The following is a 26,803-nucleotide window of genomic DNA, read 5'->3' on the forward strand; positions in this document are numbered from 1 at the left end:
GGCGCCCTCCTCCCGATGACCGCACCACACCCAGTATATCACGAACTCAATCTGGGTCCGGAGCCAAAACAGTCGAATGCGTCCAGTTCGGTCCTGGACGATGACTGGCGAGACGTGGGGGTGCGTGCTGGCTTATATTTATGGCGTCTGCTGCAACTTTGCAGCCAAAAAGCCAAAACACACATTTCAAACTGTTTAATGGCATAATGCCAAAAGTATTCAAAACAAGAGTCGTTCGAGTAGGCCCCACCGAATCCTGAATGCTCTTGGAATAGAATGTCTTATTTCTTGAATGGGATTACTTGGATAAGGCCTTGGTTTAAGAGACTGTTTTGGTACGAAACCTACACACCCCTTAACTTTGGCAGGGTATAGATGAAAGAAAATATACATATTAATAGAAACTTTGCTTGCATTTTTTAGCGAATGTCGATAATGAGAAATGAATGCACTGGCTGTGGGGGCAAAACGACCCCCTCGATACTTCTTCCGTTCGATCCATAACTCAGACGGCCCTGCCATATTGGCAAAGTTGCTCAAGTTCATTTTCGGTTGCGGGTGCGTAAAATGATTTACCTGACTTCGGTACCACTGCTCCTACTTACTTTCCTGGCTTTTGCCTGTCGAAACTTTCTGGGCTTGCCGAAAGTTCAAGTTTTAATCTCATTATACGCTGACTTTTGTTTTTTGGACGTGGCCCCAGTCCCTGTCTGTCTCCGGATAGAGGTGTCGGTTGTTGGGGATTTTTCGCATTTCGCATTTCGCATTGCGCAGTTGTCGCAGTCGCAAAGTTGAGACCATAAAGTTGAGCTGGCAGCCTGGACCACAATCCAATTGCCAAATGGCCGGCCAGAGTGGGAGACGGATGGATTTGGAGCTGCAGCTGGATGGGAGACGTAAAACTGTCTGCGGTGTTCATTAGCTGCAGTGCGAAACAAGCGTTATGGATACGACCGGCGATGATGACGATGGTTGACACGGCCACACACTCAGGTGGTTCTGCTGATGAGATTATGCCAAGGTTCTGGCTCTGGCTCTGGTTCTGGGACAAAAGGAATGGGGAAAGGCGACCCCAAGGATGCCCAGGCCGAGAGCATAAAGGAAAGCCAGCTTCGCCCCGTAACTTGGCTAAAAGTTCCCACCTCATCGACCGTCACTTTCATTTCCGAGTCCATTATTTTCTGCTTACGCAATGGAACTCAGCCCCAGCTCTTTTGCATCCGCTAAGCCCTATCAGATTACACAACTTCTCGCCTCAATAGAGCTGCTTTTGATGCCTCCGTGGGGCATTGATTGATTTCCTCAGACCGCTAGCCAGATTAGCATACGGTCGGAAAAGTGTCGGTCCCCGGACGGGCTTTGTCACTCCGGCAAATCCCCGATTGACGCTCCGAGTGTTAAGGTTCAGATGTTTATTATTGAATAAACAGCACAGATGATGTAAAGAGTTCATTATTGGGCTGTTCGATGGCTGTCCGAAGAGATTACTCATAAAGAGCCATCTCCCCTGCCGGTTTATGGGTCGGAATTAAAAAACCGTTTCGATTCAAATGGGGCAAATTTGAACAAAAGCGGCTTTTGTCCGAACAGGCATCTAATAAGCCATTTAATGGTCAGCGTCAGCTATTGGAAGACATTTTTGAACGTAAATATTTTGATTGTCGCCGGTAAGTTGTCGATTGTTGGGATTGTTCATTGGAAAAGTCGTAAAGCAGTTGGCGACTCGCTTTAATGTGGTTAGTGAGTCAGCCGACCTGGTCTCGAATCAGCGACCCGGAGAAAGAGCTGCCAGGGCCCCCAATGGTCCATTCCATATTTCCGCAACTCGGCTCGGGTCCAACTCCCAGCGATTGTCAACTTGCATTTACTTTAATACAGTAAGTTCTCCCTGACTCGATGCAAATACGGAGGCCCCTTCCCAGTGGCAGTGCTTCCCTGCCCACATGTGCCGCATACCACTCGTTGGGGAAAGGATTGTGCGGCCAGAGGGGGCAGCTGCTGCTGTGGCTGCACTTCACTTTGATTTATCAATAAAAGGCAAAGTTTATTTATGAATTTCCGATTTCAATTCAACTGGCACAGAGCAGAATCAGAGGCCAGACAGATACTTCTGCTACACCACCCATGAGCCGTAAATTGTCGGAATTACTGGAAGCAGACATTCGGATAATAATAATAACAGACTGAGCTATACCCTTCGCACTAAATATTCGGGCTTACAATATAAAATATAATGCAGATTAGTTTTTTTCGCTGTCGCCCCTTAATTGTGCAAGTCCCATCAGATCTTAAGAACAACTTATATTATCAAAGCAATAACACTTTATTTACAACTCAAAGGCTAAAACCAGTTACCAGTATACAACGAAGCTTAAATTCAGATTATTTAACCAACAATAATTAAAGAATTTTAAAGTTCTGATTGTTATTGGACAAGAATCTTGTGGAATCGACACAAGTTCCGTTGGGCGATCATACCCTGTATATCATATCTTCCTCCTTTATTGCGCAATTTCCAGCTTAAACGGAGCCCCAAGGAAAAGGGCAAACAGGTTGCCCCGATCCTACTGGGATGCCCTCGGATGCCTTGGGGGCAGGGGCATCTTCTTTTTGCTCCCCACGACTTGTGCGGCGTTCCAATAATCATGATCAATAAATTCAGAGCTCCAGCATCGTGATCGCTTTGACCGTCGCTCCTCAATGCTATGGGAAGATTTCTGATCTCTTTCGCGCTTGTTTTTGGCAGTATTGTTGTTCGTGTTGGGACAACATTAGTTTTTCGTACTCGCATAAAAAGTGGCAGCGTCAGCCAGGTAAAAAGTTCATTATCATTTTGGGCTTTTCAATTAGCTTGCATCGCCTTGGAAGGAGTTCATTGCCAGTTCGTGTCTGGCAATGGCTACCCTGTCAATTATCAGATTCAATTTCAATAAACATTAAAGTGGGTCGTCGATGACACACTGCGCATAGGCTCCCTTCTACTCCCACTAAAAAAACAAAGGGCACTGGAATCCCGGGATCCGTTATGAACAGGAAATGGCACACGGCAGAGGGATCTGGCTGGGCTATTTATAAGACCAGATGCCAGGGACACTCACCCAAGATTGTTTTGCCCATTCACCTTCGGCGAAAAGCGCAGAAATATGCCCCGGGGAGTGGGGCGAGTGGCAGAACCACTAGACAAGGTTAAGCTATAAAGAATTCATTGTCTGCGGTTCAAAGATCGCAAATTGAAAAATGTATGCAGCCAGAAAGCGCTGAGATCGGGCTGAGATGGCCGGAGACCGATGGAGACCCCTGCGAAACCGAGTAGGAAGTGCCTGAGAATATTAATAAATTAAAGGCCGTAGATAAAGCCAAAAGGACAACACAAATAACCCGGGAAGGCAAAGCGCTGAGAAGAGTTCCAAACGCACGATGCATGTTGCACTTGATGAGATCTTTATTGTGCGGCCAGATTTGCCCCTCCCTTTTCCTTCTAAAGATTCTCCAGCCACAAGCACTTGCCGAGACCGAATCTTCGGGACCGGTTGGAGCGCAGAGTGTAGAGTGTGGGCAGTGCTCTTCTGGGGTCGCCAGTTGATTGCTTGGGTGCCCGACTGGGCCCCAAAACACGGACATGTGTGTCTTCCTAGGTAGCGATTAGATGGGCGAGCTTGGGAGCACCGTGCGAGGAAATGATGCATGGCCGAAGGTTCGGGCCGCGATGGTTAATGGACTGCACTGAACTTTCTTTGGCTGGCGTTGATCACAGAAACAGTCCTAAGTTCCTCAGCCTTACCCCTGCCAATGGGCTCGCCATCTGAGACGCGGAAACTTTCAATGGATCCCAGCAATGCGCAGAGAACAATAAAAATTACATTTTTGGCAAAATCCTTGACATGGATGCCAAAAGTCTAGACTTTGAGCCCAGACAATGCCAACTGCCAGCAGAGGCATTGGAGCAGGGAGCAGGGAGCAGTGCAGACAAAGGACAAATCGGTAAGAAAGGAAAGGTAGTGCGGAACGCACCTTGGGGACATGCAAAGCGCTCCAGAGTCTGGCGAGGAATCCGCGGCCAAATCATCGCGAATCGAACGATGCCCCAACCTCCGATTCAGGATCGCCTGCCTTCGGGGCGTGCCAGTTGCCAGTCGAAATGAACTCGTGTCGCAATAATTTATATGAAGCGGGCAGAAGGCGACGACAGAAATGGAAACTGAAACTGAAAGGTTTGTCTGGGGGCTGGGGACCTATGGAGCCCATGGAGCCCATGGAGCCCATGGAACCCAGGTCACCGTAGCTGTGCGTCTGCGTTCCCCGCATTCTACATCGCTTTGCGGCTCGGACTCCTCTCCCGCCGCTCAGTGAATTTTTAAATGGATTTCTGCTGTATAAGTTTTTGTTCGCTTGTCTACAAGTTCAAGTTTATGTTAACAACGACAATCGATGGCTATTAAATGGCTGAGAGTATGTTCGACACAGATCCGTTCGACCAAGCTGAACTCTCGCTCTTGTGGGGCCCCGGATCATCCTGCCAAATCCGGCCAGTCCCCGGCCCCCCTTTGGAAATCCGAAAATAAACAAACCGACAAATGATAATGAGACATTTCATATTACACAGACAAGTTGCGGATGTGTTCTCCCCATTCAATGAGCAGTGAAATGTCTCCATGGGCTTTAAATATAAAAACCAGAGCAGCGACAGGGTCTCGCGGCTTGTGGTGGAAGTATAAGTTAGGAATATAAATTTCTTTATTTTTACGAGTACAGCCGCTGTCGGAGGACGCCGTGATTTCGTGTTTTTTATTAACTCCTTATGGATTCGCAAGCGGGTCTTGGACCACAGAGCTCGAGAAGGCCGCCGAGGATGGAGGTGGGCCTGGAGACGGCGGCGATTAAAGCGGTTTTACGACTTAATGAGCCACTCGCCGGGTCGTTTAGTTCGGCGGAGCGGTGGAGCATGTGGGTGCCAGATTGCCCACGAGCTCCGTCTCAGCTCTCAGCTCCTTCGACTCGGATCTGGATGACAATAAAACGATAATAATGATGATGTGACGCGGCCCGCTCATAGAGGTGACAAAATCGCTGTACTGACAAGTCCCGACCAGCTCTGGTTAGCACCAAGGAACTCGAATCCATTCAGCCTCTAGGCTGAAGCCGGTGAAAGCTGCAGATAAGCATCGACGTCGCTGTAGAGTAAAATGTTTATGGGGAACCAGCCCATTAGAGATTAGACTGAAGTGGCCAGCGGTCCTTAATGACTGGGCTATTATATGTACAAACCTACTCCTTTTTCTGAAGGGGATGGGAAATCCAGAGTGGGTGGAATATTCCGTTAAAAAGGCGTCTTTAGGTGAAAGTGACTCACACAGGAAACATAAAAGAACCATTCACCCAAGATCTCGAAATCCTGATATACATTTCCCAACTTATGAATTGGAAACACTTCCTGTGATTTTCTCATTCTCTTTTAATGAAGATTTTAATCCGGTTTACATGTAGATTGTTTATGTGATTTCTAAATCTCAGGTAAATCTGCCCACTTTAGCATATTACAGTAAATTCTATAGTATGAAAACCGTCCGACCTGGCTAATTACACGGCAAGGAATCTCAACTTACAGAACAATAAATACCTAATCCTAACCAGAAGTTGCTACTTCTTGAGCCAGGACCAAACCTGTGCGTTCCCCCCGAAAAAGACATGAGAATGGGATCCACTGCCGCACCGCCGGCTTATTCCTCCGGTTGTTGGCCCATAGTTGGTTCCGCTTGGTGCAAGTTTAGTTGCTTCAATCAAATCAACGAAAATTTCGCAAACTCAATTTAAATCAAATGCTTTTGCGACGCAGACAGGCACACAGATACACACGTGCACAGCCGGGGAAAGATGCCGTGTTGGCTCTTTTCAGATGCTTTTCGGCTGTTCCTCGCCGCAGCAGTTTTCACTGTCTTTGAAGACTTTGATTGTCAATTTGCGATTGTCTCGAAATTGAAGCCAGCCAGCCAGCAGCAATTCGAAAGCGTCGGAGGAGGAGACGAGGCAGCTGCAACAGCATTCGACAATTTCTGGACCCCTTCCAGGTCCCTTCCACATACGTCCCATGGAGCATCGATGCCTCGCTCCCTTGTCTATTTTTAAGTCGATTTTATTCTGCCGTTGAACGACTGTTGTGTGGTTTGGTAATTGCTGAAAAGGGCGGCTGGGCCAGGAATGCCAACTTTAAAATTGGTAACGCACCGGGGGACCGGGAAGAATTCCCTGCCACTTTCAGGACCAAAAGCGGAAACAAATTTCCGAGAGTTACGACTTGGGAGAAGAGAGATATAAAAACGGGCTACACTCGAGCTGCAGCTGATTGACAGCCTCGATGGCTGGGATCACAGGGGAGGGGAGCTGGCAATTGGCACTTATATTAACTTTGATTTGGCCAGATTCCTAGATCGGGGAGATGGCAGTGGAGATTGGTATCCTGCAGCTACGGTTTCTCTGCAAGCTCTCGCCGAGCCAATTAGTGGCGCGATTGACAGGAAGATTTGCCTAAATTGTGGTCGGGCTTCATTTAAAACTAGTGTTTTGGAAATTGCTTGGGAAAGTCATGCCAAAGATAAGTGGAGGTGCTAAGTGGGTGGGGGCCTCCCCAGTCCCCAGTCACCACCACTTCAACTCGCCTACTAGGAACCCATAACACATCCGTTTGCCATAAAATTGATGGCCCAAAACCGAACCGAAAATGCATCTCAAATACACTATTTCATTTGGGAAAACAGGCAGAAAAAGTGCCCAGACGAAGTACAAGTTCGGAGGGAGAGAAGCCCATAAAAGCAGGGGCAAACTTCTCAAAACGAACCGCATTTAATCACACATTTTCCAATGAAACTGCAGCAAATTGTTTATTTAATTTTTAATGTGTGCTCCAGTCGGAGAAATGGTGAGGGGATAGCGGGGCATAGTTTTGTTTTTACGGCGCACACGTTTCGCGTTCGCGTATCTCGTGGATGCGCGCTGCTCACTTTGCTTTATGGCCATTAGCGTATGATTTGTCTTAACAATTAAGCGCGGGACCAGTCTGGCTGAGGATCAGGGCTGTTCGCGTTTTATCTGTAACTTGTAACTTGTAACTTGTAGATCCACAGACGTTCGACGCAAATATGCAGTGTGGTGTGGCTAGCGTCTGCCACTTCAAAAGAAATGAAACGCAGCGAAAGATGTAAATGTGCATGTGCATCACGAGTGCCGAGGCTGCTCCATCTGCGGATCCATCTCCCCCCACTAGTCTGTATGTTTTATTTCCACTTGGGCTCCGGTGTTTTATGAGTACAGCTAACTGATTGATGCGCCTATTAGACGAATCCCCATTCTCAAGGGCTTTCGGGGAAGTGCGGGCTACTTTATCAGGTATGAAGCATTATTTTGACGTTAATTGGAAGGGAATATTAATGCGGGGAGGGCTTTGAACAGTGCAACAGGTAGGGTGTTGGGCATTTAATTAAACAATTATTCAGGGCAAGTTTTGGAAAACCCTGCAGATAGTTTTCGGGGATGTTCGAGCATTGGAGCCTCAGCGAGACCGCAAACAACTTCCCCCTACGGCAGTCTCATGTTTTATTAAAGCATTTAATATTTTTGGCAAATAAAGGGACTACCGTCCCTTCCTCTCCCCCAAAAGTCCTCGAACAAATTTCATTAACAAAAGCAGCACACAGACTGTAGTTGCTGTGCCCTTTTTTCATTAAAACAAATTCCCATACAAAAACCCAAATGACATCAAAGATTCATTTTTATCATGCCGAGGCTCGGCATGGCTATGCCTGCGGTCCTGTCTCCGGGACTGGGTCTAGGTCTGGTCCTGGTTTTGGCCCTGGTTCTCGGTTCTGTTTGCCCAACAGCCTGCAGAGCGACGACGCTGGCGAGACCAGCAGCTGTCCCATCTCGTCTATCATAATACTTAAATATTTATAAATTTAAATTCACGTGAAAAACAAAGGCGTCTATCTGCTCCGAGGAGCTGGGCGGAAGACTGGCGACTGAGTGCAGCGACAGCGTGGAATTCAGCAGAAATTGAGAAATGCCAAAAGGAAATGAAGTAATTTTGTAATTTGCACTCGAGCAAAAAGCGAATGAATTAATCTTATAGCTGCAATGGGGTGGCAGGGGCAAGGCGGACACATGCGACACATGTCGCCGGAGGAGCAACCCCGTTCCAATTCCAATTGCGATTCAACTCAAACTCCGACCCGAGCCCCATCATCGAGCCGTCTTTTGATTTACGTGAAAAATCGCTTATGTGGAAATGTTTTCGCATTAAAATCGCAAAACGCTGGCAAAAAATAAGGCGCGAGTACTGTCGCCGGATCCGAGCTCGGTGCCCAGGGTTCTCCCCTGGCCTCCTGGACTCTGTGGCGGATTTGAGTGCAGAATTTATTGAACGCAATTCGTGGCTCCCCGACCTCGGCTGGCTTTGTTCTACGCACTTGCACTGCCAGCAAAGGCGAACTGGCTGGGGAAGAAAAATTATACATTTCCTCGTTATTTTTATTGAAAATGAAAATTTATGGCGTCTTTAAGGCGCGACACATTCGCGTATGCATGTTAAATGGGGATTAGGCCTCGTGCTGAAAGCTGAAAGCCGGGGGAAGAATCTCCGCCTTGAATGGGCCCCTGGACGACCAGCAGCCGCACTCTTGATGCCATAAAAAATTAGCTGTCATATTCGGATTAGCCTACAAGATTTTTGTATATTTATGAAGTGGAGTCGAAGGGCGGCTGATTCAGTGCCCAGACACATTACTTTTCTTATAGACCTGCTTTGGAATGCACCTGCACTCACTACTCGAATTAATTTCCCATTCACATTCTCATCCGCTAAAATAAAATGAAATCTTTCTCGTTCCCACTCGATTCATTCACACTGGGCAGCTGAGTCAGAGGGTCAGCCTCAAAAAAAAAAACCAACATTGGCCACGCCTACTCGTATCTTCGCCTTCCTCTGGGTTCCCTGTCCAACCACAAAATTAATTGCTAATTTCGAGGCAAATAAAATAACAAAATTTCGCGGATGAATCGATCGAAGCGGCGGCGTCATAAACCAGGCTTAAAAGATCGTAAACAAAACCCCTGACAAAGCCGGTGTCCGACGGACGGACAACCGCTGCGTGGGCTTAGGCGGTGTATCTTTTTTATGATTTTTACGTTTCTGATATTAAAAATTAAAATCAAAGAAATACAAAGCCAAGGAGAGGACACAAAGCTGCAAAAGTAATCCACATTAAAATGAAAACACTGCGAGGAGCCGGAAAGTGTGTCTCGAATATTCTCGGAATTTCTCGCGAGCCCGACCAAATCTCTCGACTTTGACAGTTCGCGGCGGTCCAAAATTAATTGGCATTTAAAGGCATTTTTCGGATTGCCGGCAAGTTGAGCTGTGACTGGCTCCAATCTGTGTAACGAGGGTTCGCAGCGAGATTTATGAGTGGAATTATGAGATGCATAGATGGTTCGATAATGAGCCAGGTACGTATGAGCCATGGTGATAATAGATCCCAGGGCCCATAAACAACTCGCCCGTTCTACAGATCACTTTCGCCACATGTGCAGGGAACTATTTCTGGCCTTGACTGGCTTTATGGGCAAAGTGAAATATGTTGGCTTGCCACGCAAAAACTCAAAAAGGATCATTAATAAACACTCTGCCCGGTGGAAAGACTCTACCCAGCCGCTTCAATCTACTTGAGTTCTACTCCAGCCCGAATCCAACTCCAACTCCAGCTCAATCTCAATCCCGCCCAGCTGTCAGAGCGGGAGGCAGATGCAGAGGCAGAGACAGAGGGCTTAGTGGTCCCATTCGTTGTTCTTGTGCCTGCCGGGGCCTCTGTCAGTCAGTTGGGGAGCTCCAGTGACGGGACCCACCGAATCCAACCTAACAATGTCTAAAGTCTACTCCGCGTCGCCCAAATAACATGCAAAATCCACTTCTACGCTTTTGGTAATCCGCATTTTAATGACTTATTTTCTCGGCTTGCCTTTTGGCAACAAGATTCCACACATGGGCTCCTCAGCTCCCAGCTCCCCAGCTCATGGGCTCCTCTGGCTGGCAGTGGATTTTGGGTGGTGTCCCCCGTCTTATAAGTAGACAACACCTACCGGGGTCTTCTCGCAGACGGCCCACTCCATAAAATTGTCATTTATTATTTTTTTGAATTATATTCCCTTCGAACGGAGGCAGGAATTTGTATTTCGTTTAAAATTCGTTTTACGACTTTCAAGGGTCTTCTAAAAAACCAATCCGCTGAGGCGTGCTTAAAGCTCCGCATCGCAAATCCCCCGGCTTGATTTCATTATTCATTGGTCTGACTCTAATGCAGTTTGCTGGTCATATTGACTCTTGTGTGGAAGTGAAATTTAGAGCTGGCAAGTGCAAAATAAATTAAGGATCCCACCCGTTCGCATGATGGGGTGGCTATTAAAATATTTTACGAAATTAACCCCTTCACAGCGAGTTAATTTATGGCTTGCTGCAACTGCGTTGCTATCAATGCTTCTCGCCAGAAAGTATGCAACTGAAGCTCGGTCTGTCTGTCTCTTTGTCTGCCTGTCTGGGGCTTTTTCAGCCTTGGACTTGGCCGCAGTTAATGCAGCAGGAACAGGAGCCGTGTTTGCCTGTTGGCTGATTAATTGCAAATTGCAGGGGTGTCTGCCTGGCAAACCACATTAAAAGGCACCCAAAGGTCACGAAAGGAGACCGTCCATCGATCCTGCGCCGGCCCCCTCTCATGCGTATTCCTTGTTTATTATTTTCAGCCCCCTCGCCATTCGTCCCCCGTCATTTATGCAAAGTGGCGCACCATGAGCCCCACACCACCCACTCGGCCAACCCAACCCCTCGAGTGCCAATCCAGAGCCCTGCAGCGCCGTTTGCACCTTTGATGTGCGCTCCACATCGACGACAACATAAGGGGCGATGGGGTGATGTGATGATGGGACGATGGGACGACAGGGGTGCGCAGCACTTTCATCATTTTGGCTTTTGCCATTTGCACCCGGGCGCCACTTTTGACCACTTGATGGCAGTGGCAGCGAAGGGTTGCCACTTGGCTAGCTACCGTTTGCCGTCCGGCTGTCCTTTCTCCATCCTCCCCACCGCCAAACGGAGCGGGCTCCGCGCTTCAGGTCACTCAGTCAGCTCCGCCAAGTGCTGGGTCTTTCAGGGGCTGCTATCCGTCCATCAGCAGGCCCCCTCTTTTACTAGCTGCCACACCCCCATCGGCAACCCCCAGTTGCAGCTATTTGCTTCTGTTGCCGTTCTCGTTCTTGCTTCCACTGATTAACTTGATGCCTTTAAAAATTCGATAAAAAGCCACTAGCCCGGGGAAGGAGCAAATTTGTCTAGCCTCGTTTTAGGGGCACCGGAAATGAGGATTCCAGCGGAAGTAGGCGAAGGCTACATGGGCTCAACGAGCGATAAGAAGGAGTATATATCGAAGCGAAGATCAGGTAACGCGGCTAGGCTAATTGGAACTATTTGCAGTAAAGAAAACTCCACTACCGTAAACAATCAGTTTAAGCTGCGAACAGGAAGGGTGCACGTATAAGCCTGCAACATTTATATTAGCTACTCCTAGACGACCGAAAAAATTGTTATAATCTTGGAGTTGGAACATTGATTTGATCAGCCTTTAAGGCTTCAAGTTAAGGTACATGGGCTAAACCAATAAATTGCACTCGATCAATAAAAGGAAATTTTAAACGTTTTCTATCCTTTTTGTCTTTACATACATAATACATAATTTTATATTCAACAAAAAGCCTAACAGTCTCTTAAAAGTGTCTTGAATTAAAATTAAAAAACATTCTTTCATAATTTATCTACAATATACAGTAGGACCTTTTTATTTAATCCACTTATGTACCCACATTTTCTTTCAAATCTCTATATCTGGTAACACCATTTATCATCCCTCTGCAGTGATGACTTTTTTGCTGTGTAGAAATTCAAGTGTCGTCTGCCTTGAAGGCCAAAAAAGTGGTAGGCAAATGCATTCATTAATAAATTATCGGACCAAGCGAAACCCCAAACTAAAAGCAGGCGAGCACACACGCTCCTTGTGGAGGAGATGGAGACAATGTGTACAAACCGCCGCAGCCACCGTCGACAACAAGGACCTGAGTCCTGGCATGCGAGAGGATGCGAAAGGACGAGGACGATATCATTACGTAAACGTAAAACTTCCGCCTTAGAAATTCAATTAAACTAATAAATTTTCCATTATCCTTATCGATGGCATCGGACCGAAAGGCGGGAGGAGGCTGCCATTGATTGTGTGTGCCACAGTTGCAGCAGGAGTGTGACGAGGGCCGCAGGGAAATGCGGTGGGGATGTGGCAGAAATTTAAATTCGTCTAAAGCAAACATTAAAACACAAGCTGGGGCGGGAGAGTTCAGAGCGGCAGGATCTTGGGATGGGATCGAGACGAACACATGTGTAAAAATAACAGCAACAAGGACAACAAATAGCAACAATTTGCATAAATTAAAACTTGGAATCAAACATTAGATGGGTTGGGTGCGGGAGGAAGGTACCACAACAGTGGGGCAAAGAGCTGTAAATTACTATAAAATCATTTTGTGTAGTCCATTATGTAGTTAATCATATAAGATCGGAATCGTAGAATGTGTCATACATTTTGGAAAAAAACTATATATTTGACATGCTCAAGAACGTTTTCAAAGCCCTCCTTTTAAAGAAAGTGATGGATATATTATCTCGTATTATTTTTGAATACTTAGCTTTCTTTTCAAAAACTAAAAGTTATCTTAACCGCTTAGTGAAGGCATCAGAAAATAATGTAAGACTGTATGAAAAACAAACAATTTTGTCCTGGTTCTTTTAATCGTAAGCCCATTGCTCTGGATCCCTCCGCACAGCTCACTCACTTTGTCGGCCTATGGGCTGCAAATTGAAAAATGCCAAATAACAAGGCAGTACGGGGCAAGGCGATGTAGGGTGGGCGCGGCCGGGCAGCTCGAGAGTTCTCCGGTAATATTAAAGTACATTGCGTTTTTGTGCGGCCCGGGCACACTCCCCAGGAAGGGGCAGGGGCACGGCCTGTCCATTTAAATTTCCAGCATGTTAAAGGACACAGTTATTTTGCCTGGCCTGCTCGGGGAAGCGGATGGAATTGGAGTGCGGTCTGCGGGGTGGCCACTCCAAGCAAATGCGACGGCGACATGCCTCAGCTCCGGTTTTTTGCATGTGCAACACCACAGAAGCGGTGGCAAGAGCAACAGCAAAAGCAGCAGTAGCAGTAGCAGTAGCAGCTGATTTCTTTGTCAGGACGCACGCAGGGCAAAGGGTCTGGGGTCTGGGGTCCTGGGTGGCTCTTTCCGCTGCGGCGGCAGGACAAACACGTAAATTAATCTGACAAGTGATACTTCTGGCCTCGGGCCTCGCTCCCCCTTCCCTGCCCCCTCCCCTTGCTCCGAGCGCCGTCAAAATGTCGCTACCCCGGACAGCAGCCATGTGGCAAGCATGAAAGTCCTTTGGTCGTCACAAGCACACACTCTCGCAGGACAATGGCTGCCTGCCGTCTGCCGGCTGCCGGCTGCTGACTGCTTCCGAGCTGACTTTTTACTCGGCTGCCAGTTGATGAGACGCTGACGTCGGCCAGACACGACCAGGAGGGTCGTCCATGGATCCAGGGAGCAGTCCGCAGTGGAGCACCCAAGACTGCGCGCCCCAAGGACCCCCAGGACCCCGAGGTGGGGCGCTTGCGGTGGACCTCCTGGCTGCCTCCTTTATTTACATGTATTGCAGTTATTTTGTATGTAATTTATTTCCCAACGGCCCAAGTCCTCGGAGTGCGTTTCTACCTCTCCCTCGACTTCGGTTTTTGTTTATTGGTTTTTCAACTGGGGGCTCTGTGCTCCACCGGCTTTCCCCCCCTTTGCGAGTGTGTGTTGTCTGCAAAGTGCTTGACGTTGTCGGCTCTGGCGGTCAAGTTTGAGTTTTGGTTTTAATGGGGCTGCTGGGTCTGGACACTGAAGTGGAGTGACCACAGCCGAGCTTCAGGCGGGCGACAGCTGCGGCCAAGGGGATCTCGCTGGGACCTTATAGGTAATTAGGTTTCGGATGATGATAATCTCGATTTAGACCAATTTTGTAGACGGAAATTATATTGAATTTCGAATAGACTTCACTTTATCTGGATAAATTAATATATATTAGGATTCTGTATAATATTTTATAATCTTATTTCTTAGTTTACGATTACTTTTGATGAGCTTTTCCCAAATTATAATGTACATATACTTATATTTCACTGAATATAAGCATCAGCGCTCTACCTTAGGTGTTATTTCTCATTCTGTCCATCATTACAAAATTTCTTGACCACGCCTTTTCCAGACCTCCAGTACTTCGAGAACCTGTGAATGTTGTATTTTAAAAAATATAGAAATGGTTTTGGGCACTCCGACTCTAACTATTGTATGTACAAGTCAATTCAATGACTATTTTTTTAAACAACATACTTATAAATGACATGTTTTCTACATCAGCACGCTTCAAAAATATTATTGTCAAGCGCATTGTAAGCTTTTATTGTTATGATGTAAATAGTGCACGGCAAAAGCAATTATATTTAATGAGGGAGCTTAATCAATCAATTGCTTTTATTTTAAGTTTTGACTTTCCCCATCGTTGTCTGTTTGGGAGCTCAATATTATTTCTGGGGGCAAATTAACAGTCCCGTTGAATATGCAATGACAACAGTAAAATCCAGCCAGAAAGGAAGAAGATTCCCCGGCACACTTCGCCGCTCGTTAATCAATTAAAACATTTGTGAATTTGCATAAACATTTTCGCCCCCGGTTCTGCCATAATTTTTGCACTTGCGAGCCTCGGTTTGTTTACATGAAGATTTAAGCGTTCTGTCCCTTCTTCCCCCTGTCAATTTGCAAACAAAAATTGATTAAAACATCACGTAATCGCAATGTCGTCGTCGTCATCGGCACCGGACTGGAAGCTCGGGCCATGGGCGGCGCCAACGTCAAGTTGGGGATCTGACAAGGCATCTACATACTGTATACCATGGGCCATATATGGTATGCGGGAGATCTCCGGACTCCGGCGAGCACCGCACGTACGCATGTGGTTTCGCTCGGGCCCTCTGCCTATGCCTTATGCATATGAATTCGAGTCCAAATCGCTTCAATTGAATTCTGCGAACTCGCAGTTGATTCATCTGACAGCCACTGCAGTGAATTCAAATCGAGGCAATTATCCATTGCTTGTGGCGAAGGTACTGAGTCTATTTCGGACCGCAGATATTAATGACAAATTGCGCATCGATGAGGTGGTGGATGTGGATGTAGATGTGGACCAAGTGACTCACTGCGAGCGGAGGAACCTGACATCTTATCATCGCCGCCATAAATAAGGCAAAGGGACACGGACATCTGGCATTCGCGGATTCCGTGCCCGGCAGAGGCACCGTAATTCTTTCCTGCAGTCTTCATAAATTTCATTTTTACATGCGGCACAATGTCAGTGCCCTTCGGTTTGGGCCAACCGAACCGCCCCTGACCCTACTGGGCTGGCCAAATATGCTTAATGACTTGTTTGTGAGCTGGATTAAATATAAATTATATTTCTTTTTGCCGGCCGTGCGAGGAGCGACTCTTCCCCGGAGAGAGCCAAAGTAACCAGTTTGGCTTGCGAAATGATTAAAATTTTATTCCAATGAATTTTTGTGTGGCGAGGCGGCGCTGCAATTGCTGAAGGGCATTCCCCGGTGAATTATGGGAGGAGCTGGGGACTTTAAGCTGCCACTTCGCATGCAGCGGGGACCCCATCCATCATGGGAAATTGAACTCATCCCAGTCGGCCTGCCTCCCACGCAACTCTCAATAGATTTCCATGCCGGAATATTCGTATCTGGGTCAGAGTGCTTGATTGATAGTAAATAAAGGCGAACCGCTCGAATCAAGTCAAATCATATTTCTTCTTGAGCGGTACTTGTGCATTTTAATTAGTCGTCTGCTCGCAAGGGGCAAAATAATTGGCTCAATTCAGGGACTTTCGATTCGATTCAGATTGTGGGGCAAATGCCCAAGCAAATAAACCCATCCAGCGCAGAGTTCTGTGTGTCATTTGGATCAATCAATCAGGGGATTTGGGTTAGCTCGAGCTCTGGCCCACAAATGTGCCACACATGAATCAACCGAATCCACCGGCAAAAAGGTTGCTCATAAAATATATAGCAGGCCCGAATTAATTTGCAATGAAAATGTGCGAAAAGATGCAAATGGCCGGGATTTGCAGTAAAAAATTGACCAAAACATAAGTTTAACGGTGCGGCTACGAAATATGTTGTCAAATAAATAAAAATTCCGGCGCACGGAGTGAAAGCCAGGGCTGAGGAGCTCCTCCATTTGATATAAATGTGGGGTTGTTTGTCCTGGCCAGCCCCAGACGATGACAGGAAACTGTAAGGAATTGCCCCGGGCTGCGAAGTGGGCGGTGCTGGTGCTCTGAACTTGAAAGCTGGCAGCCGATCAATATTTCATGCAAAGTTCGAAAAAATCTCTCGAGCATGTTTATGAAAATGCAGCCGGAAATCGAATGTCTGTCAGGGCAAACATTTCTATAAACTGGAGTAGGGAGTCGGGAATAGAGATGGCTACTGGCCTCCCCGCTCCCCGCAAATTATGCAAATAAGTCAACACGGAGCTGGGAGGGAATGTGTGCGTCTGCTGGAAAAGTTTCCCCGGCGGACCACAAATGAATCATATGCCAAAAGGCATTTGAAGGCCTCAAGCCCTTGTAATGGGCCCTTTGGGTCCTTCTGGCCCTCCATGTCTGCGCCAACATGACGCTGGAAAATGCATGTTGGAGCAGGGAAAGTTTTGTGCTCAAGTCTGAGCGCTGTCAATTTCAGTTTCCGTCTCCGTCCGGAACTGAGATGATTTTGGCAGATTTTCCTAAGGAGAAACATTTGTCTTGCCAGCAGCTTGGGCATGGGTGTGATCAAAGAGCCGAGGCCTGCCTAGAAGATACATTTCGGGACCGCATGCCGAGAGTCACCTGCAAGGACGGAGATAAAAAGATGTTGGATTCTTTGGGGCAGGGCATTCGAATACCTAATCTATACGTGGCCCAGGACTAATCCCTGGCCACAAGCCGACTTACATCGGGTTTAATTAACGAAGTAGGCGTGCTGGCAGGGCGGACTAAACTTAACCGGAACACAACTTAAGCGCATAAATTATAGCCTGAGCCTGGACTTAGGAATGCTAATGATGTCCTCCGGCTGTCCTTTCCTGGTCCGGCTAATAATGCTTTGCATATAATCAAGCAGCCCATGCATGACCTTCCCCGACTTCGCCTTAGACTTGGCTTCTCCCAGAGTTTTCGGTCCGTCTTCTCGGGAGGCTCACGGTGCTAATCCAACAACTTGACTGCCATTACCCCAGGACTCGGGCGATGGAGCTGGTAGGACGGAGTCGGCGGAGGAGGAAAAAAACGTTCATTTGCTCAATCGTGCACTCGAAAATGTCAATTTACATTTGCGGACTGGCTGGCAACGCATTTTCCCCTGTGGGGGAATCTGGTCCCCAGCCAGCTTAAGTTGACTTTAACGCCTCAATGCATCCAACTAGAAGGGCCAGCTGGAAATGGAAATGGAGGCGGAGAAATGCGAAGGCATTTCATATAGGAGAAAGTTTTTGTGTGTGCAACAGGGAAAAAAGGAAAACTTTTTATTAAAGTCAGCTGAAATGGCTGGAGCTCGTTTCGGTTTCGGATTTCCAAGCTCCCAGAAACTAGCCCTAGTCCTTCCCCTCCCCCCTCTTCCGCCCATGCCCACGCCCACGCCCCCTCCGCCTTTGTGTGTGTGTGTTTGACAATGTGGGCGTGGCTCCGGGCTCTGTCTGTTGCTCTGGTCAAGTTAATTTGTATGTGTGGCCGTAAACTTTTGCCAGCTTAGACTTCCAACACGCCTCGCTGGCCAGTGGGCGGCCAGGATGCCAGGATGGATGGATGAATGGATGGATGCTGCCGCCACGGTTGGAGGCCCGGTCCCCCGATATCTCAAATGTCCAGTTCTGGGCTCCGTCCACAATGTGTGAATTTTGTTGGCTTATTGCTTTTCTATGCCGCATAATTGCTGACTTCTTTCACACATTCGCACACATCATTGGAGCGGACTGTTCTGGACTGGAGGGGAGGAAGGAGACCGATTTGGGTGGGGCGGAGTGTGTTTGTCCTTGGACAAGGCGCATAAATCATCGGGGGCTGCCGCAGAGCCCCGAAATTTATGCTTGGTTGCATTTTTGATGCCCGGGACCCAAAAGCGGGGACTGTTTAAATGCCCGCCCAGTGGGCTGGGAAGATAAGAGCGGTGGCAGTCAGAACAAATCAAGAGAAAAGCTTCCGGGAAGCGTATTTCAATTCCCGCTATCTCTATCCCGGCAGTGCCTTCCTCCTCTTTATGGCCAAAGTGTTTTTCGAATAGTTTCGCACTTCGCAGCGGGTTGCATGGCTACTCGGTGGGCCACCAAGGTTACCACCGCTTGTTATCCAAACAAGTTGTCCCAGCAACGTGGTATAAACTCGGTTTCCTCAGAGGCCCCACTCATTGCGGTTCAGATCCTCATCTAGGATATAGTTCCGTGACTCTGACACACCCCACTACCCCGTCTGTTTTAATGAAAGATGCCCTGCTTCTCCGCCTCCAATGTGCGGTTCGTCAGCGCGGAGTCGCAGTTGCAGCAGAAGTGCAGCGAGCTGAGGGCCAGGGCTCGGGCCCAAACGGCGGCCTATCGTCCACCGGCGGGGGGTTTTCGTCCTTCCACCACGGCCTTTGGCTCCTTCAGGCGGCCACCCTGCGACCAGTCGGCGGCCTATGACCAGAAGCAGCTGAAGCGCAATGAGCGGGAGCGGAAGCGTAACCAGGGCACAAAGCAGGTGGTGCTGCGGGCCGGGGAGGTGCGGCGCCTCAAGGATCAGGGCAGACTGGAGACCGTCAGCGAGAAGCTACAGAGGATCGATCAGCAGGAGGAGGACCACCGCAAGCAGCTGCAGATGGTGGAGGAGACGCGCCGGCGCTTCAAGGCCATCGACGAGGCGCGGGGCGATGACACCTCCGAGGCCAAGATCAGCCTGCTCAGCGAGATCCTGGAGGAGAAGCAGTCGGTGCTGAGCCGTGCCTTCCTGGCCCGCCAGGAGCAGGAGCAGGAGGTGAAGCAAATCAACCGCATGATCCTCGATGCCAAGTGCAAGGCTGTGCGGGAGGCGCAGATCCAGGAGAAGCACCTCCTGTGCAAGGCCCTGCGCGAGGACGACGAGCGGCTGGCGCGCATGGTGAACGAGCGCGCCCTGAAGGCGTTGACGGAGGAGGACGAGCGCGAGCGGCTGGAGGTGGAGAAGCGGAACCGCTACGCCCAGGAGATCCGACGGCAGCTCTCGGAGCGCGAAAACGTGCGCTACCTGGAGGCCAAGCGGGTGGCCGACGAGGCCAAGGAGATCCGACGCGCCACCGAGCTTCTGCGCGCCCAGGAGGAACAACAGCGTGCCCTCGTCCAGCAGCGCAAGCAGCGGTTCCGGGAGGAGCTGCAGCGCATCCGGGACATGTCCAACGTGTTCAAGACCATGCTCGGCGAGCAGGAGCGATTGGCCGACCTGCGGGTCACGGCCTACATGCGCGAGAAGCAGGAGAAGGAGCGCCAGCTGAAGGAGATGCAGCGCCTGGCCAAGAAGGAGTTCGAGCGCCGCCAGCAGCGCATCTTCACGGTGGCCGCCGAGGCCATGGAAACGCGCCAGACCAACGACGAGCTGAAGTATCTGAAGGAGCGCGACCGCGTGGAGCGCGAGTACCGCCAGCGGGAGAAGGAGGCGGCCATCTCGCGGCGGGAGGCTGAGCGGGACCTGCTCGAGTCGCGGGCCCAGCAGGCGCAGGAGATGAAGCAGCGCCTTGCCATGGAGATCGCCCACGCCGGCGAGGAGTTCGCCAAGGTCATGGAGCGGATGCGCAAGGAGGAGGACAGGGAGAAGGCCTTGGACCGCCAGCGGGAGGCCCAGCGGCAGGTGTACCGCCAGGACCTGCGGCAGCAGATGACCGACAAGCAGGCGGAGCGCCGGCGACTGGCCGAGCTGGAGGCCGTGCGGGTGCAGAAGTGGCTCGACCAGGAGAAGCAGCGGGACGCCAACATCCGGCAGGTGATCAGCGCCAAGATCGCGGCAATGCGCGAGAACTGCCTGCCGGAGAAGTATCTGCGGGAGGTGGAGAAGCAGCTGAAGAGCATTCAGGCCTCCCGAGATCGCATTCGCTAAGTTTTGATGGTTGCCTAATATCAGGCGGGTTGGGAATGCCAGTAGTAGGGTCCAACTGGCGCCTCAAAGTATGTGGCACCAGGCCATGAGTTATTCACTTCACTTCACTACATCGATAAGAACCTTCTCTCTTTCTGCCCTCTATGCAACATCGACCCAACAAGCATACATAGCTCAGATTATCACCTCATTCTCTACAAGTAACTGCAACGTTCAGATGCCATAGAAATAACCACTTCCAACGTATATCAAATCCTAAAAAAAATTTACAGTTTTGTAAGAAAAAGTAATAAACAACAAATATCGTAAGGCCTTCTGCTGCTACCCTCTCTTAGCTTATAGTCTTAACTATTATAATAGTAACATTTAATTAAGAATTGTAAGGTTTCAGAATAAAATCCATTAAGCATAGAAAACTTGATTTCGGGAGTGGTTGGGTGGCTTAGCGCATCTACTTTACAGATCTCCGCCGTCCCAGAAGGTTCCAAGCCGATCCACCGCCCGAAAGTATGCCATGAAATTGCCAACCGAAAGTAACTGGCGAGACAAGGCGAAATCAAAGAACCGCTATGATGACGATGCCACATTGTTGCGCGTGCGGCAGAAAAGCCCGCCCACACACACCACGCTAATTTCCAACTATGTGGGCGTTTAGGCCACCCCCCACAGCCCACTTTCCCTGCGGGTGGGCACCAACAATTACGGAGGAGGGGAAACTACAGCCTGGGTGCCATGGAAAAAGTGGTAGCCAACTTTTGGCTACAATAAAATTTTATTATGCCACACACATACGCTGAGCGTACACAAGCAAACAATGGAAGACGAAGACGAAGATGGAGCTGGAGCCCCAGCTCGATTGAAGATGCCACCGCTAGCGACAACGGCAACGACGAACTCTTGTGCATGGTTCAATTATCGTATTTCATGATTCGTTAAATTTTCGCATACGCCAAAAAAATACGCAAGATAAGCCCCACGCCGCCACCCACCCACCTTCCACCACCCACAGGCTGCGGGCAAGCAAAGCCGAGGCGAGGAACAGGTTTCCCCTGGCAACCATTGTGCGTCCTACCTACGACATGTCGGGGACCCGCAGAGGGGCTGGAACGGGCCTGGAACGGGCCTGGGATTGCCTGCCACTCGCATATGGCAGTAATAATTCCAATGACAATAAACGTTGTCGTATTTACAAGTACCAACACACACACTCTGACGGGAATTGATGAGAAAAGTTTTGAGGAAATGTCAATAGAGAGCGGAGACAAACTATGCTCCGATGTGCGAGGGAGTCTAGCACTGTGGAACCGAGCCGGAAAATTCCGGATAAAAGTTAAAGGTGTAGTAATACCCTTGCCTACACTCAAGCAAAAGGATCGGGTCCTAATTGCAAGATTAACATTGACAATTTAAGTAAGATTTTGAGTAGTATGCTGAGGCCTGAAATAAGACTAATTGTTCTTGAGGGGCTTATTTGTATTATTTAAAAATGTATTTTTAAATGTTTTGAATATGCTGCCAAAATGTTTTGGAAAATACTTCCTAAAGAGTAACTAAAAGAGATAATACGAACACTCGAATTGCTTGCGTCTATTCAAATTCGCTATACAAGTCTCTCAATCTTTCCCAGATTCGATTGGTGCTTTAACCAAGAATCAAGGTTCTCAATATTATACCAAAATGGTGAGAAGACAATAGGTTAATTGAGTTTTTTTTTATCAAAATTTTGATAAGTATAAACTATGGATTGATTTAGAAGTTAAGTTATTGAGATTCATAATGTAAGTAACGCGAATTCAATTGATTTAAGTACAATAAAATCTTTTCCAAATAAATCGTTATATTTTTAAGAACACGTTCAACTCAGATGAGAACGTCAGAATTTTCTCTGTGTATATATCATTTGCAAGAATAATACATTTGTGTCGTACTTTGAGAGTTATTTTCTGAACCGGTTCAAACCCACTAGTAAGTCTTTTGCAACAATAAATTATTGTTTTATCTGCGGAAAAAATTATAAATATGAAAGCTTAAGTGCTTACACAAGGTAAAAAATTAAAATCTTTAATTGCTGAAAACGACAATCAAAACAACGTGCCATATTTCAAATACCAACTTTAAATACTATTTTGTAGTCGTTGAAAGCTCTTTCCACCCCACTGTGCCTGTCGCGGCATCTTTGGCATTTATAAATATCGTGCTGGGCTAAAAGGTAAAAGCCAAAAAATATCGATATTGTAATTGGAAAAAAGTAAGACGCAGCTGCCTTAGTGTGCTCTGCATTCCTCGTCATCGCTCCCCGCCCTTTCACTTCCATCGAAATTTATCTGCAAGATTGCACACAATTGTTTTGTATTAGCAAAGTGATTCCTTCCCTCGGTTCGCTCCAGGTCGGCGAGGCTTCCTTGGCTTAGTTCGGGATGGCTGTGAGATACTATACCTCCGATATGTGTGCTTAAAAATAAATTGCTCGGCTTTAGTTTTGCGTTCATTCCTATGGCTTTTCTTTTGTAGTTGCGGTCTGGTTTATCTGCCGCAGCCGCAGAAGCATTTCCCCTCCTCCTTTCCCCTTTGTTGTACTCATAAGTAGAGGTAGTTCAAAGCGGCGCAAGACAGATGAGCAAAGTGGTTTCGGTATCTGTGTTTCGGTATCGGTATTTACATCTGCAGCTAAGAGATCCCTCCATATCTAGGTGACTGGGTAATGGGTTTCAATTGCGCCTCAAATTCAAGACATCAGTCGTGCGTCCGTTTGCATATCAATGCGGTGGGTGGGCGGTGAGATGGAATTGAAAATCAATATAAATGAGGAAGCCGCTTGATTGGACCGCTGGGGAGGTGTCGCTGCAAAATGGATTTGCGGAGGTCACCGGCAGGAAACTGCGCATTGAGCAGATTGAGCTCAAAAATAGCGAATTATAAATAGCCGAAATTCGGCTTAATTGGACATGGTAAATCAATAGAGTTTGTGGGGGGAACGGTCTTAAATTGAATACGGCAATCAAGAAATGTCGTTCAGGGAAGCATGATTGATGGCCTACTGATGGTATCTGCTCCACCTGGAGAACCTTTCCACTTTTCACCCTTCTAATCCAGGTGATAAGGAGAAGCGGGCACCTGGTTTTATGTGGCGCCAACGAACTCCAACTTTCCTCCGCGAATCTTGGGAGTGTGACTATTCTGGTATGTGGGTAACGACTTGTGCGATTATGAAATACATGGCTCCGATTAGATACGCGCCACGCTTGAGACATATACAATTAGTCGGCCCAAGAATATTTATTTTCGTTTCTGCGATGTGGAATGTGTTCGAGTGGTATTATGACCACAATTACATATTTATCTATCTATCTGATAGGCGGCGCCCTTATCTAGCCTTTGTTTATGGACAATCTAGCCAGAAGTTGCCATAAGACCCCGCCTTGACAAAGGGGTTTCCTGGAAGTGTGGTTGTCAATGGGAAACCCAACCGCATCGGAATGTCGGGGAGCCAAACTTAAAAAATTCCTCCTCGTAAATCACTTGGGCAATAAATATTTATTCAGCCTGTAGAGCAAACACTTAGATTAAGCCTTAAAATCTGTCGAGAGCCAAACATAATTAACATAAAACAAATATTAAAATTAAACTCGACTTAATTGATTTGTTCATAAATCCCGCGCCTCGCAGCCATCCTCGCATGCGATCGAGGTTGGAGCTGCAGAGCCGTAAGACCGGGCGTTATTTATTATTTATTATTTATAATGCACTATCTGCCGCGGTCGGCGTCGCTGCCCAGAGATTGTCGCAGCTGATTGGCGAGCGGGATCCACGTTGGCGGGCTGCCCACTTCAAAAGCGGCAGCGGCGACTGCGACGTGACTGCGGCATTGTTTACAAACAAACAAGTCGCCAGTAGCCAGTAGCCAGTGGTCAAGATACAGAGCCTCGATCCGGCTTGCAATATCAGCGGCAGATACTTTTGGCGAGATACCCGCGCATGGCCGAAATTCTTCCGATTTGTCTTCGGGCGCTCGAAGGCCGCCTCGATTTCCCGCTTGCACAACCGATCCGCTTGGATTTCGAAAAACGCCGGGAGGAGGTGTGTGGGGGTGGACAGTGCCTATCAGGTAGAGAGTGCGCCGCGCGCTTATCACATATTTCTGTTTGCTTCGGTTTCTAAATGGAAAAGTGGTCGAAATAGCAGCCGGCAGGCCGATAAGCCTGATTATTCCGTCCCCTCCCTTCCACCGCATTTCCAGCTTACTGTCTTAGACGACGTGGGTCAGATCGCTGGGTGGGGTGGAGGGGCGCGATGCTGGCGGCTTGTAGACCTCCTCCTCGTCGTCCTCTTCCCCATCCTCCTCGTGGGAGTCTTGGGAGTCCTGGGAGTCGCGCGAGTCCTGCAGGTCCTCCACATCCGAGTCCTGCATGTCGTCCAGGGGCGTGGTAGTGGTCATCGAAGCGGAGGCAGCTGCGGCCAGGAAGTGCACCTTGGCCGAGGCAGTCGAGTTGTTGTTGTCCGCCATCAGCTGGTGGTGCAGGTGGTGGCTGTAGGTCATGGAGGGCGGGCAGCTGCCCCTGCCCACGGGGCGTGGCCGGCGGCGCAGCAAGTCGCCCACGTAGGCGGCGGTAATGGAGGCGTAGGCCATGCCCAGCAGGGCACCGGCCAGGACATCGGACCAGTGGTGCCAGTAGTCGGCCACGCGGCTCAGCGAGACGCAGAGGGCGGCCATCAGGAGCAGGAACTGCAGGACGTGCCGCAGGACGCGCACCCCGCCCCGCCCGCGCCACACCCCGTGCACGTAGAGGGCCAGCAGGAGCATGGAGTAGAAGCTCAGACTGCTGTGGGCGCTCGGGAAGCTGACGTGCAGCTCGCGGATCTGGCGCGTGGAGAGGTTATGGTTGGAGCAGTGGAACTGCTCCACGTAGAGCTCGGCGTTCTGGGGGTCCGAGCAGGAGCTGCCGTCGTCCAGACGCGGCTGGCAGCCGTGGAAGAAGTGCGGCCGCAGGCGACCCACGGCGTGCTTGGCCAGCTCCGTGGTCAGGTAGGTGGCGATGAAGCCGAAGCTGAAGGTGGCCTCCGCCCGCCACAGGTTCCGGAGGTAGAGCCGCGTGCGGAAGCGCTTGCAGACGCGCATGATCTCCACCACGGCCACGAAGAGCATCGGCAGCAGGAGCATCATCAGCAGCAGCATCGGCACCGTGATCGTACAGTCCCTGTAGGGATAGCGGATGCTCAGGTCCGAGCAGAAGAACCCCCTCTTGAAAGTGTGCATGGCTGCTAGTGGCTTTTCTTAGATTTGTATTTCAGCCGCGTTCTTATCGCGTGGGTTCAAGCCAATCACTTGACACTTGGCACTGGTTTTTGTGACAGTACATTTGTCTCTGCCTTTTACGCCCAATATCTGCGGCCATTCGCTCATTCGTTTCACTTATTTTTCGGCTGTCACACAAATTGCGCACTTACTCGCTGGCCCGGGCATTTTTACTGCGGTTTTCGCTTTCGAAAAACTCGCGCACGATCTCCCAGGCCGGGTTCAAAGGCGATTTTCTTCGCGGGAAATTAGCGAATTACGGCCAACAGCCGTCACTCAGTTGGCTCAGGCTGTCTTGCAGCCCATGAACTAATGGTCCGCACTACGGTTCGCTGTCTATGGGGCTCTGGGCCGCTCTGACGCTTTGTTTGGGATCGTCGGCGAATGTGACTAGCTCGCTGGCTGTGACTACAACTGCGACTGCGACTGCGACTGCGATGGCGAAGGCGAAGGCGACGATCGCTGCCGAGCTGCCGGTAGCGACTGCCCCTCGATTTCGAAGCAGGCGTTCGCCTCTGGCCCGCTGGAGTGTCTAGTGTCTACGGTCTACGGTCTACGGCCTACGGTCTTCGGATCGGAGAACCCAAACCCAAACAAAGTTGAATCTGAGAGACGGCCCACCGCGTCGAAGGTTCCCAGCGCTGTGTGCGATTCGCATTGATATTGGATTTCAATGGTACTTGTACTTGTACTCCTTATCACGACCGCGCTCCTCTCAGTTCGCTCGTACACTGAGAAAGTAATGTTTCATTGGATTTCATGGAAATTTACGATCTACATATAAAAGGGTTCTAAAGAACTAAATGCCCCTAAGGATTGCTAGAAAAGGTTTTTTCATGGAATGCTTTTTTTTATAAATAATTAAATTCAAGTTATTTTAGTTTATCTGAAACGTTTTCACAACCTCTATATTTCAGTCAGAAGTTAGCAGTTCGCCTTTTCACGGAAAAGTAATATTTCATTGGATTTCATCGGAAATTTACGATCAAAATAAAAAAAGGGTTCTACAGAACTTAAAGCCCTTAAGATTGCTCAAAAGGGTTTTTTTGTAAAATGCTTTTCTAGATAGTCTGTCAAAATGCAAAACAAAATCTTTTCATAATATTATAAAATTTGATTTAATCGATAAAACCATTTATAAATTGATTTTTTCAAAATGAAAGTAAAAATAGTTATATTAAAAAACCAGTGTCTTTACT

At 48.6% G+C, this 26,803-nt stretch overlaps 4 protein-coding genes across 9 annotated transcripts in view; 2 read left to right on the forward strand and 2 right to left on the reverse strand.

Annotated features, from left to right (window-relative positions):
- Positions 1-26,803, reverse strand: part of Ten-m (teneurin transmembrane protein Ten-m) — a 346,722-nt gene that overhangs the window by 147,859 nt on the left and 172,060 nt on the right. The window lies entirely within an intron of this gene.
- The window catches only part of LOC108007438 (putative phosphatidate phosphatase), a 62,373-nt gene that overhangs the window by 23,527 nt on the left and 12,043 nt on the right, over positions 1-26,803 (forward strand). The gene's annotated exons all lie outside the window — the stretch shown is intronic.
- On the forward strand, positions 14,563-20,409 carry LOC118877503 (cilia- and flagella-associated protein 45). The gene has a single exon (XM_065864869.2). It carries the CDS (start codon positions 18,695-18,697, stop codon positions 20,309-20,311), a length of 1,617 nt encoding a protein of 538 aa, XP_065720941.1. The 5' UTR covers positions 14,563-18,694; the 3' UTR covers positions 20,312-20,409.
- Positions 23,827-26,228, reverse strand: laza (lazaro). The gene has a single exon (XM_036816257.3). The coding sequence runs from the start codon at positions 25,563-25,565 to the stop codon at positions 24,558-24,560; it is 1,008 nt and encodes a 335-aa protein (XP_036672152.2). The 5' UTR covers positions 25,566-26,228; the 3' UTR covers positions 23,827-24,557.

Source organism: Drosophila suzukii, chromosome 3, assembly GCF_043229965.1.
Source record: "Drosophila suzukii chromosome 3, CBGP_Dsuzu_IsoJpt1.0, whole genome shotgun sequence".
Lineage (NCBI taxonomy): Eukaryota > Metazoa > Arthropoda > Insecta > Diptera > Drosophilidae > Drosophila > Drosophila suzukii.